General features: G+C 36.7%; 1 protein-coding gene across 2 annotated transcripts; it reads left to right on the forward strand.

Moving 5' to 3' along the window:
* Nucleotides 1-6,539: 6,539 nt before the first annotated feature.
* Nucleotides 6,540-12,217, forward strand: LOC107823337 (AAA-ATPase ASD, mitochondrial-like). 2 transcript variants are annotated; one of them, NM_001326118.1, is given in 3 exon segments: nucleotides 10,535-11,705; nucleotides 11,708-11,712; nucleotides 11,715-12,023. In NM_001326118.1, coding segments are annotated over 3 exon segments (1,485 nt in total).
* The last annotated feature ends 2,054 nt before the right edge of the window (nucleotides 12,218-14,271 follow it).

Genomic DNA, 14,271 nt, shown 5'->3' on the forward strand with positions numbered 1-14,271 from the left:
CTTTTAGAGTTTAAAATAAACACACTTTATTTGTAGAAGAATCAGTACATGTCATATTTGATAAAAATAACACTCGGCCGAGAAAGGAATTATTGCAGGTGATGAAGATATTAGTCAAGAAACACCACAGTCAAGCAAATCTCAAATGTTGACTGATACGATAGACGATGTCACAGAATCAACTAGTGAGAATGTCACCAGTCAACCAGAATCATAGAAGGAGTCAACTACTCATACGATTGCAATACATCCAAATGAGTGAAGAAGTGAAGCGGAATATCCTCAAAAGTTTATCATAGGAGATACAAGTGAAGGAATGAAACCAGGGAAGCTCTCAAGAAAAAGGAAAATGTAGCACTCATCTCTCAGATTGAACCAAAGAAGGTTGAAGAAGCCTTAAAAGACTCCAGCTAGGTACAAGCAATGTAGGAAGAACTCGATCAATTTGATAAAAATCAAATTTGGAAACTGCAACCTAAGCGTGCAAATGCTACCATAGTTGGAACAAAATGGGTTTTCAGAAATAAGCTTAATGAAGATGGAAAGGTCGTGAGAAACAAAGTCAGATTAGTAGCCCAAGGCTAGTCACAACAGGAGGGAGTCGACTACGATGAGACTTTTGCACCAGTAGCTTGACTAGAGTCTATATGGATTCTTCTTGCATATGCATCCTTCAAACGATTTAGACTCTTTCAGATGGATGTCAAACGTGTCTTTTTAAATGGCTTCATTAATGAGGAGGTATATCTAATACAACCTCTCAGTTTTGAAGACTCAAAATTCCCTTACCATGTGTATAAGTTAACTAAAGCTCTGTATGGACTCAAACAAGATCCACGAGCCTGGTACGAAAAGCTTAGTTCATTTCTACTTGATCATGGCTTTACAAGAGGTAAAGTAGATACTACCTTATTTATCAAGAGATCATCAGGAGGTAATCTTATTATTCAAGTTTATGTTGATGATATTATCTTTTGAAGTGCTAACCCTCTTTTGTGCAAGGAATTCGCTAGTCTTATGCAAAGTGAGTTTGAAATGAGCATGATGGGAGAGCTTACATTTTTCCTTAGACTACAATTTCAACAATCTGAAGAAGGAACGTTCGTGTGCCAGACAAAATATACAAAGGAATTAATTCAAAAGTTTGGCATGAGCAGTGCTAAAGCAATTGGTACACCAATGAGCCCATCAACAAGTCTCGACAAGGACGAAAAAGGAAATCCAGTTGATGAAACTAAATATTGTGGAATGATTGGTTCTTTGCTTTACTTGACTGTCAGTCGAACAGATATTATGTTTATTGTGTGTAAATGTGCCAGATTTCAGTCAACTCTTAAGGAATCACATCTGACTGCAGTAAAGAGAATAATTCGTTACCTCATCGGAACTATTTCTTATAGATTATGGTATCCACGTTCTAACAAATTTAAGCTGGAAGGTTTTTCTGATGCTTATCTTGTGGGTGATAAGGAAAACAGAAAAAGCACTAGCAGAACATGTCAATTACTGGGAAAGGCATTAATTTCATGGAACGGTAAGAAATAATGCTCAGTTGCATTATCCACAACGGAGGCAAAATATATTTCCATTGGGCAATGCTGCGCACAGTTACTATGGATATCTCATCAACTGGGTGACTATGAACTATTTTTTAAACATATTCAAATATTTTGTGATAACTCTAGTGTTATATGTCTCTCAAAGAATCATGTGCATCATTCTAGGCCTAAGCATATAGACATCAAGAATCATTTTATTTGAGATTGCGTGCTCAAGGGAGATATAGAATTATCATTTGTTGGCACCACTGATCAATTAGCTGACTTTTTACTAAGCCTTTACTTGAAGATAGATTTTGCTCCCTTACTTGGTATTATTTCGCTTGATCATAAAAATTAGGACCTATGTGTTAGTTTTTAATTCTTATGTGTCTAATGTTTTTAATTTTGTTTTATCTGTAAGTATGCATTAATTTAGCGCCTCCGATTTCCCTCTCTTTTCCCATCAATCGCAGCTTGCAAGAAAGGAAAATCAATCATCATGACCCTTCCTGACACCTTTTCCTTTCCTGCACTCAACCGTCAAAATCCCTTCCTTTTAATTCCCTGAACCATTCTTCTCTGTCTTCATTGCTCCTACCACTCAGAAACCTTTCCTCAAAATCCTTCAAATCCTTCCTCAAAGTCTCTCAATGACTAAAAACTCCAAGAATTTGTCTGCCTCCACTAGAAAAAGTACTCGTTCCAAGGGAAAACCCTCTTCTCAGCCTCTAGAACAAGTAGACCTAGGTTGTGACCACTCAGAAGGGTTTGCCTTTTCTTAGTCAGAACTATCAGACCACTTTCGCCCAATAGGAGAAAAAGCTCTTGGAAAAAGGCCTATGGAAGATTCCATGAATCTTTTATCCCCAAGAAATCCAAAGTAGACCTCTCGAGTTCTCTATAGTCTGACCTCAATTTATGTTATACCCCAAATAGGGATTTATTTATTGCTCTGAAAGACAAGCCCATTGCCCATGACAGAGTAATCGACCTTGATGATATGGAGGCCCTCAATTGTAAGGTAAAGGATCTGTTTGTTTTTCAAGGATGGTCAAAATTCCTCTCTGTACCACCTCCCAAAGTCTATGAACCTTTAGTGAGAATGTTTTATGCAAATCTTCACTCTAGCAAGCCTGATAAGTTAGAATCCCTAGTTCTAGGAAAACGCATTGTTCTTTATTGTGCCATGTTTGACTCAATTTTTCAGTGTAAGTGCACCGGTTTTCTTATGCTTTTCAAGAATACTTGGCCTGATGATTTTGAAATTTCTTTTGATCAGGCAAAACGTTGTATTGCTGAGTGTCCATCTGATTTCCTTCCTAACCATTTAGGTCCCAGTGATGTTAGTTTTGAAACCCGAGTTCTGGCCCACATTATTGCAACTACTCTTCTACCCCGTACTGGATCATTCTCCACCTTCTCTCAACGAGATACCTTTCTTGTCTACTGCCTTGTGACCAAACTTAAGGTTAAACTATCCTCATGGGTCATAAACTTCATGATTGAGAGTGTTAATGATCCCACCAGTTTACCCTATGGTATGGCTATCACCCATATTTTGGAAGCCCACAACATCTCTATCTAAGAATACCCCTTTGTCTCTGTTTCCAAGTCCTACAACTCTAGAGCCTTCACCAGTATGGGGTATGTGTGTGCTAAGGGTTCTTGGGTGAAGAAACAGGAAGGTGAAGTGAAGAATGTTCAACCTGATCCCAAGACCAAAGCCTTTGTTTCCCATCATAGTATAGGTAATCCTAATCTTATGGAGAAATTGTCTGCTATTGACAATAGGTTGACCATCATCAAGGACTTCTTGCAGAAACTCAATCCACTGTTGGGGACATCTATGCAATCTCCAAAGAGACTGGTCCGATGTTTCAAAGATAAGGGTCAAAATTCTCAAACTTGGAGAAAATGTAGTCAAAGCCTTCAAGTAAGTACATGACATGATTGATGGGGTGACAATTTCAGCCAATGCCAGCTTTGAACGTCTGAAGGAGGCAATTTGCAACATTCTTACTTATTTCTTGCGTCATTAGTTGTGGAATTTTCAAACAATCTCTTTTTACTATTTTGCTATGATGAACTAGATAATCAGTTGCTGGATACTTTTGCTAAACCCTGCATGCCTATATTTTACAAATATTTGACTATGATGTGTCTGTTTCTACTTAATTTCAATTGTATATGTGCATATCCCCTCTTTGCTGATGTCAAAAAGGGGAAGAAAGACGTTGTACTTTGCAGGACATATAGCAACTCTTGTTGAGGGGGAGTTGACTGAAGTATATGCAGCTCTTGTTGAAGGGGAGTCAACTGAAGTATATGCAGCACCTATTGAGGGGGAGTCGACTACAGGGAAGTAAACTATTGTTTATATGTATATTATTTTTGTCATCATAAAAAAAGGAGAGATTATTAATTATGAGTTTCAATGATGAAAAATAATATATCACATGTGGTGCAGGATCACAAGGATCACATGTGAAATACCATTCAAGAATAGATTAAGGGAACAATCTATTACTGGAGCAATGCAAAGGAAAGAATCAATAATTAGAGATGAAAAAGGAATAAGCAGCGGAGATACGGAAGAAGAATCAATCAATGATTCAATAAATGATTGACGGAAGTTATTATAGGAAGGTCCCAAATCAAAGGGAAACAAGATCGCAAAGGACTGTACTGGAGATTGTTGAAGCCAGAAATCAAGGGATCTATCGCAAATCACTCAAGTTACGAAAAGATATGCCTAGCGAATGAAAAGCTTGTCAAGACCACAAATCAAGGAAGATCAACGGAAACTTGACTTTATTCTTGGAACGAATCAATCTATGATTCCGTTCAAGGATCAACTCCCTTGGGTTTGCAATCTCTCAAGATTCATATCATTCAAAAGTCAAGAAGGACTCACGAATTATATATATATATACATATGTCCCAGACTTGAAGCGAACATACTTTGATCAAACCAACTTCAATCTCTCTATTCTACTTCAAACAAAACATTGTAGTCTGCTCTAGATTTCTAGTGTAACAAAGAAGAGAAGAGAGAGAGATAAGAACACTGGTGAGGCATTGTATCAATTATAGAGAGAAGAATGACTGACAAAAGTTGTTGGTGTATAACAACATCAACTCATATGTACTAAGCCACTTCATACTTGAAAGATATCACCCTTGAAACCCAAGGAGAATGGACGTAGGATTCACTCTGAATTCAAACTAGTATAAAAACATACTGTGTCATTTACTTTCTGCAATTTATCTTTCTCATTTGATTCCTGAAAAGCCCAGTTGACTAGAACTTAAATTAGTTGACTGCTGCGAAGAAGAAAAGAAAAATCACAATTCATCCCTCCCCCCTTCTTGCACTTTCAGAAGTCCGAGTCCAAAATCAATAAAGAAAAAGAACGTAGCTCGAAAAAAGTCGTTGTCGCCCCACGTCAAAAATTGGCTGCCCCGGCCTCTACCTAGCGCCATGTGAGGTGTTGACTTTGGTGTCGTGGACTCCGCTATGCGTCGTGTAAGGCGCAATTTTCTTCGCATGGCTCTCTCTAAGGTGCAACATGTTCGCGGCCTTTCTTCGTGATTCCTCCCATGCTCTACTTCGTCATTTTTTATATCTCTTTGTTCAAGTTTCTTTCCACTTCATTCTCAAATGATCCTATACACAAAATGCACTCAATCAGACACAAACATAGCATGAATCATCAATATTACAACAAAATATAGGGTAAATGATGATATAAAGTATAGCATTTTAGCTTCACATGCCGATTAGCTACATTCATCGCTTGGGCAGCTTAAACCTAATTTCACCCCAAAACAACGTAGATGGCGAAAGAGTTTCACCTAATTGATCCCTCTACACATGAATATAAATTTAGGGATCCGTTAATTGTATTCTATTCTACCCAATTGTTAATACTTATTTCTCACTTGAAACTATAAGGGGTTATCGCTCATATTCAAAAGATGACCGGAATATTGTTTTCAAAATCTTAAAGGTTAAGGGGTAAAGAGAAATTTGTTCTAGATTCTATCTATTAATTATTCAGCACACTGTCGGGCATATGATTACAATTAATTTTCTAACCTGAAAATACATTCCATATTCAATAAAATAGTAATTATAATAAATTGTTAAATTTGATATTTGCAATAATTTGTTTGAAGAATGGACACATATTTTAGGATTTGAAGTATGTATGTTTTGCCACTTCAACTTTCCTACAATTTATGACCTTTCCAATTAATAAGTTTTTTACGTTTTCTTACATAATGATGTCAGGAATCAAGTAAATCTAAATCCTTTCCAAATTTTTAAGCTTTTATTTCAATTTTCAAGTTTTAAACAAGTTAGGGAAGTTCTTATCTATAAAATTCAAGTTTTAAACACATCAGGAAAGTTCTTATTTCCTAAAACTTTTCTATTTATCTTTTATTTAAGTTATGAAAGGTTGTATTCCAGCTTTTGTCTATTCTTCTTTTTATTTTGTTAAATTAATTTAATTATTTTTAGACTAATTTTTTAGTAATAAAATAAATAAACGAGATATGTCTATATGACAAGTGAGGCTTGCTCAATTGGTAAAAGCATTTTCACCCATAACCGTTCGAATCACTCCGGAGGATAAATGTGAAAATACTCTAGATTCTCCAAACGTGGGAGGGTTTAAAAAAAATATGTATATACTCCCTCCGTTTCAATTTATGTGAACTCATTTGACTGGGCAATGAGTTTAAGAAAAGAGAGAAGACTTTTAAACTTGTGGTGTAAAATAAGACACATATATTTTCTGTGGCTATAAATCATTGTATAAAAGTAAATTGTTTCCAAATAGAAAAAGAAAGTTATTTTTTTTCACGGACTAAAAAGAAAATAAGTTACTTAATTAGTTAACTTGGTGTCGCAGTACTTTTTTGTTTCTTTTTCCTTTGTCCTTGGGAGCACATGCTTTGGTCTTCTGCCAAAAGCAATTCAGTCGGTGCTTTCATTTGACCACTTCACACTCACATTACTTAGAAAAGAAAACTTTTAAGAGTCCTCAATTGCATAATTGAGCTTCATATGTTTCAAAAATTTTACTTTCTTCTCCAACAAAGTAATCAAGTAAAAGACAGAAGGGAAGGTGATTGTCTCTTTCATGATCCATCTCTCAAATCACTAGCTCACAATTCTTCTTTGCTCCAACACCAATCATACATAAGCTTCAGAGCCACTGTAAGGTTAGAACTCTCTTCCTTTTTCATTTTCCATTTTTTGATTACTCAGAAATCTCCTAGGACTAGCTGTTGGAAATTTAGGGCTCGTTGGTACGAGGGATTAGGAATAATTAAGTCCGAAATTAAATTTAAGAAGAGTTTATCCCATATTTGGTTGGGAGAAAGTTGCGGTATAATTAATCTCGAGATTAGTTATACCGAGATTGTAGTATTTTTTTATCCCCATAAAAATATAGAATAACTAATTCCAAAATAATTAATCATGAGATAACTTTTTCATAACCAAACGACCCCTTAGTGGATTATGAGTACCCCACCACTCTCTCCCTTCTCCATTAAGCTAAAGTTAATCTTTTTCTACATTTGTTTCTTGAAACTCATTTGCTTTAGAAGTGCCTTTACTGCCCACTAATCTTTGAATTCATCCTTTGTTTGTTCTCTGTGTCTGTACCAGATTATAGAAACTAGAAAGCAGTACTCTTATATGAATCACAATTAATGTTTCATTTTACAACAACAACAACCCAGTGTAATCCCACAAGTGGGATCTGGGGAAGGTAGTATGTACGCAGCCTTATTCCTATCCTGGAAGGGCAAAAAAATTATTTCTGATAGACTCTCGGCTGAAGAAAGAATTGAAGAAGCACTTATAGCAAGTAACATCAATATAAGGTATTTAGAAAACAAAACCCAAGCAAGCAAAAGAGAGTACGAAAGAAGCACTAATAGTCAGTAATAAACAAGATATGAAATGATAACAAACTAAGGGCGTACGGAAGGAAGTAACAACAGTGTAAAATATGTGGTAATAACAAACTAAGAATAAAAGGGATACCAAACTACACTAATACTATTGAACTAAGGAAGACATAGGGAAACGCTCGACTACCTACTAACCTTCTACCCTAATTCTCAACTTTCACACCCTTCTGTCAAGGATCATGTCCTCGGTTAGCTCCAGCTATGCCATGTCCCGCCTGATCACCTCTCCCCAAGACTTCTTTGGCTTACCTCTACCCTTCCTCTTACCCCCAAGGCCAATCTCTCACACCTCCTGATTGGGCATCCGTGCTTCTCTTTTTAACATGCTCGAACTATTTAAGTCTCGATTTACGCATCTTTTCCTCCACAGGAGTCACTCACACCTTGTCCCGGATAACTTCATTGCTAATTCTATCTAACCTTGTATGCTCACACATTCATCTCAACATCCTCATTTCAACTGCTTTCATCTGCTGGACATGGGGGTTTTTGACTGGCCAGCATTCTGCCTCATACAACATAGTCGGTTTAACCACTACCTTGTAGAACTTACCTTTAAGTCTCAAAGGCACATTCTTATTACACAAGACACCGGAATCGAGCCTCCACTTCATCCACCCTGCTCCGATACAATGTGTCACATCCTCATCTATCTCCCCATCATTCTGAATTATAGACCTAAGGTACTTGAAACTTTCTCTCTTAGGAATAACTTGTGTATCAAGCCTCGCATCTCCGTCTGCTTCCTGGATAACACCGCTGAACTTGCACTCCAAGTATTCTGTCTTGGTCCTGCTCAGCCTAAAACCTTTAGACTCAAGGGTATGTCTCCAAACCTCCAACCTCTCATTAACACCACCTCGCGTATGATCGATCAGAATTAATGTTTCAGTTTGTTTACTTAAATTAATACTACTACATATGCTAAGTGGTCATTTGATCACCTTGGAAGTAAGTCTGACGTTAAACTTGTTGTATAGAGATGCACTGTTAGGTCAGTAATTCTATACTCCCTTCGTTTTAATTTATGTGAACCTGTTTGACTGAGTACGGAGTTTAAGAAAAAATAAAGATTTTTGAAATTTGTGGTCCTAAACAAGTCAAAAAGGGGCCCAGAGTATTTGTGTGGTTATAAAAGCTTATCGTTAAGGGTAAAATAGTAAGTTTAAGCTAAATTATTACCAAATTTAGAAAATGGTCATTCTTTTTCGAACGGACCAAAAAGGAAATAGGTTCACATAAATTGGAACGGAGGGAGTACTGTTTTATGCGGAATTCAATGAGAAATTATAGTGCATGACCTATCTATCAGTAAACTATGCATAAAGAAAGCTTAAATGACAAAATACCCTCTCTAACACTACTTTGGGAAACCACGCGTGGTACCTCTTAGTAGTTTCTAGGTAATGTTTGTAATGTTGGATTTTAAATTAAAGGAAATGCTTAAATAAATTTTAATGCTTAGAAGAGGATTGAAATATTTAATTATTCATTTACCCATATTTAGGATACTTCGTTTTAAATCAAGTGTGTTGAAATTTCTATTTTTTTGTTCATTGACCCATATTTAGGATGCTTCGTTTTAAATCAAAATGGATTGAAATTTCTATTATTCATTTACCCATATTTAGGATGCTTCGTTTTAAATCAGATTTCCTCTTTAAATTATTCTTTTGAGAATGTTATTTCAACCAGGGGCAGTTTGAGGGGGCGGAAGGGGGAACCCCCTTCGTCGAAAAATTACACTGTATATATAAGGCAAAATCTGTTTTTTACCTCTATATATAAAGTTTTGAACCCTCTTGACACAACCCAAAAGTATAGCTTAGTGGTCAAGGGATTTAAAATCTTTGAAAGGATATAGGTTCAATTCCCACTAGCTACAATTTATTTTTTTGAACCCCCTTCGCGAAGATCCTGCCTTCTTACTATGTATGATGATGATATGAGTTGAACTTAAATAATAAATAAGGAAATGTGGATTCACCAAGCCGGCCTCAACATTGTCTTGACTAAGATGTTGAATATTTTGATTTATAAATTCATATATTAGTACAAGTTGGGAAACATCCAAGAATTATACAAATAGACCTTTGATCACTAGTCAATGTATGATAATGATACAAATAGAACTTTGACTAGTCAATATATGATAATGATACAAATAGAACTTTGATTACTATTCAATGTATCACAATCACTGATAGTGTATAAGGTAGCCGCAAACCACACGACCGTTTATACTAATTCATGAATTCTAAGCTAAAAATTTCGGCTATCAAATATAAATAGTTTGTGTCGCGGGTTAAAAGTGATAATACCCCTAAAAAGATTATAGTAAAAGGAAAGTCACATTATTACTTCGCGGCAAGCTTTTTGATTTTTTACTTTAGTGACCAGAATGACTTTCTATCTTTAATATCTCTTATAAAAAGGACAAAGGAAAAAACAAAAGAAGAAGAACAAAAAAAAGGAAACGAGCCAGTAGCCTATTTGGTAATGTCATATTTGGTGATGTAAGATTAATACGTAAACATGAAAACAATATATTCAATGATGTCCAGCTCTTCCACCATCCTAGTTACACTTTCTCATTTGTCTTTTCTCTAATCATTCTATTATAATAACATAAAGGAGAAAAAACACCTCACGAAACCGTCCACTAGTTTGTCATTTTCTTGATTATTGATCTTTTTCAACTCCCAAGCGTCATTCCTTAATGAGTAATCCACGTACTCCCATGCCTTTAATTTTGTAAAGTCATACACTATGTATTCAAAAGCTTTACCTACTCTTTTTCTTCCTTTGCACTCATTATATATATATTTTATATATTGTGAACAGAATTAATAGAAGTTACCAACCAATTGCCTTGAAGAGAAGCAGAATTTGCTTCTTTTAAGTAAGTAAAAGTGAGCTTCTCATTACCTGTTATATAAGTGGATAGAGTTTAAGAGAAGTTATCACCTTGCCTTGGGAGAAAAGGGGAAATATCTTTAGCAATGATCAGCACAATGGGATTGCTGCAGAGTTGGGGTGGTTTAGGGACCAGCATTGCTAGTTTCATATTCATGTGGGATATGATCCGTCGATATTGTCCCCCTGAGCTTATTCGAGCTTCAGATAAGTGGACAAGAAGAATCAGGAGCTTTTTCTACCCTTTCATTCAGATTTCCATCAGTGAATTCATGAGCAACAATCTCAAGCCACATGATGCCTATGCAGCAGTCGAGGCGTATCTCAGTGTCCATTTAGCAAAAGAGGCAAAAAAGCTCAGAGCTGAAACTGTGCATGGTGGGGGCAAGCTGGTGCTAAGCATGGATGAGCATGAGAGAGTTACTGATGAGTTTGGCGGAGCAAAAATACAATGGATATCTGGGAAAATTGTGCAACGGGAAAGCAAGTACTTGCCAGAAGTAGAAAGAAAATATTACAAGGTGACATTCCACAAGAAATATCGTGATATGGTAACTGATACTTACTTGGAGCATGTGATCAAGACAGGGAAAGAGATCCAGATGAGAAATAGGAAGAGAAAGCTCTACACAAACGGCCACAACAAAACCACGTGGAGCCATATTGTATTTGAGCACCCTGCAACATTTGATAGCCTGGCAATGGAAGCAGAAAAGAAGAGGGAGATTGTGGATGATCTCCTGATGTTTAGGGAGAGTAAGGATTTCTATGCCAGGATTGGGAAGGCGTGGAAGCGGGGTTATCTACTATATGGTCCCCCAGGTACTGGCAAGTCAACAATGATTGCTGCAATGGCAAATTTATTGGATTATGACGTCTATGATCTTGAGCTAACATCGGTCAGGGACAACACTGAATTGAGAAGGCTTCTAGCCGAAACATCAAGTAAATCTATTATAGTGATAGAAGACATTGACTGCTCACTTGATCTAACAGGTCAAAGGAAAAAGAAACAGGAGAAACCTCCAGAAGAGAAGACTTCAAAGACCAAGAAAGAAGTTCCTCGCAAGGACACCGAAGAGAGTGGAAGTAGAGTCACTCTCTCCGGGCTTTTGAACTTCATTGACGGTCTTTGGTCAGCATGTAGTGGAGAGCGTATAATTGTCTTTACTACAAATTATGTGGATAAGTTGGATCCAGCTCTTACAAGAAGGGGAAGAATGGATAAGCATATTGAGCTCTCGTACTGTAACCTCATTGTTCCTATTCTAGGCAAAGAATTACTTGCTCTTGGACGAACATCCCCTGTTTGAACCAATTGAAATGTTAATGAAGGAGACAAAGATCATACCTGCTGATGTTGCAGAAAGCCTGATGCCTAGCTCCCCCAAAGAAGACGCAGGGAAATGCCTTCTGAAGCTGATTGATGCTCTCAAACAAGCAAAAGAAATGATGATAAAGAAAGGGAAGGAGGAATCCGCAGATAAAGGAGTGCCTGAAATGAAAGAAGATGCAGATGTGTTGCAGGATATGGAAGATTCTGCAGACAGTTTAGATGGTTTTACCCAAAATTAACTGTATTTGACACAAAAACAAAGAGTTTGAGACCATCACATTTTATAGTTGATTCTTGTAAGATTATCAAACTACTCTTGTGTAGCTAGGGTTGATGCCGGACCTAAAACTAGACGCTTTTTTAAGTGAGACATGAGTTTCAAACTGAAATTTGGATGAATAATCCCATTTACTTAGTTTCATCCTTTTTCCCACTTTCAGACACACAACATGTCCAGCCTATCCTTGTAGAACAAGAAGAAAGCAAGTGTAGCCTTGCATAATAAAATTATTCACTTTCCGTCAAAAGCTGGGGTAAAATTACAATGAAATTGGCTACTAAATTGTTCATCATTATAAATTACTATCAATCAGCAGACCCTTCGAATGGGTAAAACATCTGTTACAAATCTCTTTTAGCATTTACTTTCTTAACTTACCTAATACTGCCCCCACAATGTGAAATTAGCTACTTAATTGTTCATACTGCAACAAATAAAGGCCATTTAACAAGATACCAGATAGGGGAGACAATTATTTATTTATTTCTATTTTGATAATGGTGGTGTTAGGGATAGTTTGCACACACCTTGACTACTCTTGGGTACTTGCATCCTCCCACCGACATAGTACCGGGTACTTCTGCCACCAAGTCTTAGGCAAATGGGAAGAGATCACCTAAGTTTTTGCCCTTGTTGGAACTGAATTCTAGTCTTCCATAATCTTTCTTCCAACTTTAACGATGGTTGGGGGCGACAAATGTAAACAGAACACCACAGGATAACTTTGATCAGATAGTAAGAACTCGCCTTATTAAATAAGTATGTTCTAAGGTTCCAAAATGTTTTCAGATCATCTCAAAAGAACTTCAGCAGTGAATCCATGACCTTGATAGTAATAATATTCAGGTCATATCACATCACAACATTTATGCACAAAATATAGGAGAAATCTGACATTCATCTTTAAAAATTAAACAGGACAGGTAGAATATAAGAAAATAGACCATGAATCATGATAATAAAGAAACATCCTGGAACTTATCCAATCATATCTTACCAGTAAGACATTTCTTTCTGGAGTAGTGAATGGTAACAACTAGTTTTATATGAAACAATCATATTGGGACTTAAAAGAAAAGTTAACTGAAGGAAACTACTAAAAAGGCTAAGCTTAAGCCAGTTGAGCATCCAGGTATGGAGGGCTAATAGGACTAGTCTGCCTCACTACATCCCTCCGATCCTGATTTCTTAAAACAATAATCTTCTGCTTCTCTTATGAATGGAAGAATATAAAAAGGCGGAAGAGCTATCATTTAGAATTTCCTGTTGAATCTTTTGAAGATCAGGACTCAGGGATGACGAGTGGGGACTGGGGAAGGAACTTGAGATAAAGAGCCATGAAATCTTAACATCACTTGTAAGACAGAACATGACATTCACAGAGGTGAGTGGATGGTTCAAGGAATTTGGATGCAAAACTATGGAAATCTGGATAGTTGCTACTGCATCACAAGGCATGAATGCTTGCTTGGCCACTACTTTATGAACCGCCGGCAAGTTACAGTTGAGACTTGAGAGCAAAGTAAGAAAAATAGAATACAAGTATATCCACAATTTCCAGCTTCACCCCTTTTGGAAGTAATTGAGCAGCAAACATGTTCTCCAGGGAATAATATTCTTGAAAACAGAACAAAAAGCAGCTAAAACCCCAATTTCTTCCTTTTCTCCTTTTCACATAAACAAACATTAGAGGTCCAACTCGCAACTATCCTTCTTGTAAACTGTTTTGCATGAAATGAAACAAAGGATCTAGAACAGATAGTCACAAATACCTCCAAACGTGAGCATATGAATGAAACTTAACAAATTAGACGATAACAATTAAGGCCAAAATTCAATTTAGATGTACAAGTACCTAAACAAGAATATCACATAATGCTTCAAAATCACCACACACACCGCAGTATCTAGAGCATTGTAAGCTTCAATTCCATCCCTACAACTTAACAGGTTTATATTTGATAATTGGCTATGAATATACATTTTTAGTGTATTACATGTCTTACATTTTGGTGTTTTAATGATAATATGTGCGACGTTTGGGCTTAATTGTGTCGTTTTTATGTGTATGATCATTGGAAGAAGAAAACGAGTGAAGGTTGCACAAAAGGGTGCCGAAAATACACAAAAAGAGCACGAAAAGGTGAAAATCGGAGATGGCCAGGAGCCACGCCTCGCGAGCTCGGGGACCTGGACCCTTTCCCAGT

Source organism: Nicotiana tabacum, chromosome 24 (genome assembly GCF_000715075.1).
Source record: "Nicotiana tabacum cultivar K326 chromosome 24, ASM71507v2, whole genome shotgun sequence".
Classification (NCBI taxonomy): domain Eukaryota; kingdom Viridiplantae; phylum Streptophyta; class Magnoliopsida; order Solanales; family Solanaceae; genus Nicotiana; species Nicotiana tabacum.

Coding starts and splice junctions, on each gene's coding strand:
- LOC107823337 (XM_016649963.2), top strand. CDS start 10,535: ATGATCAGCACAATGGGATTGCTGCAGAGTTGGGGTGGTTTAGGGACC.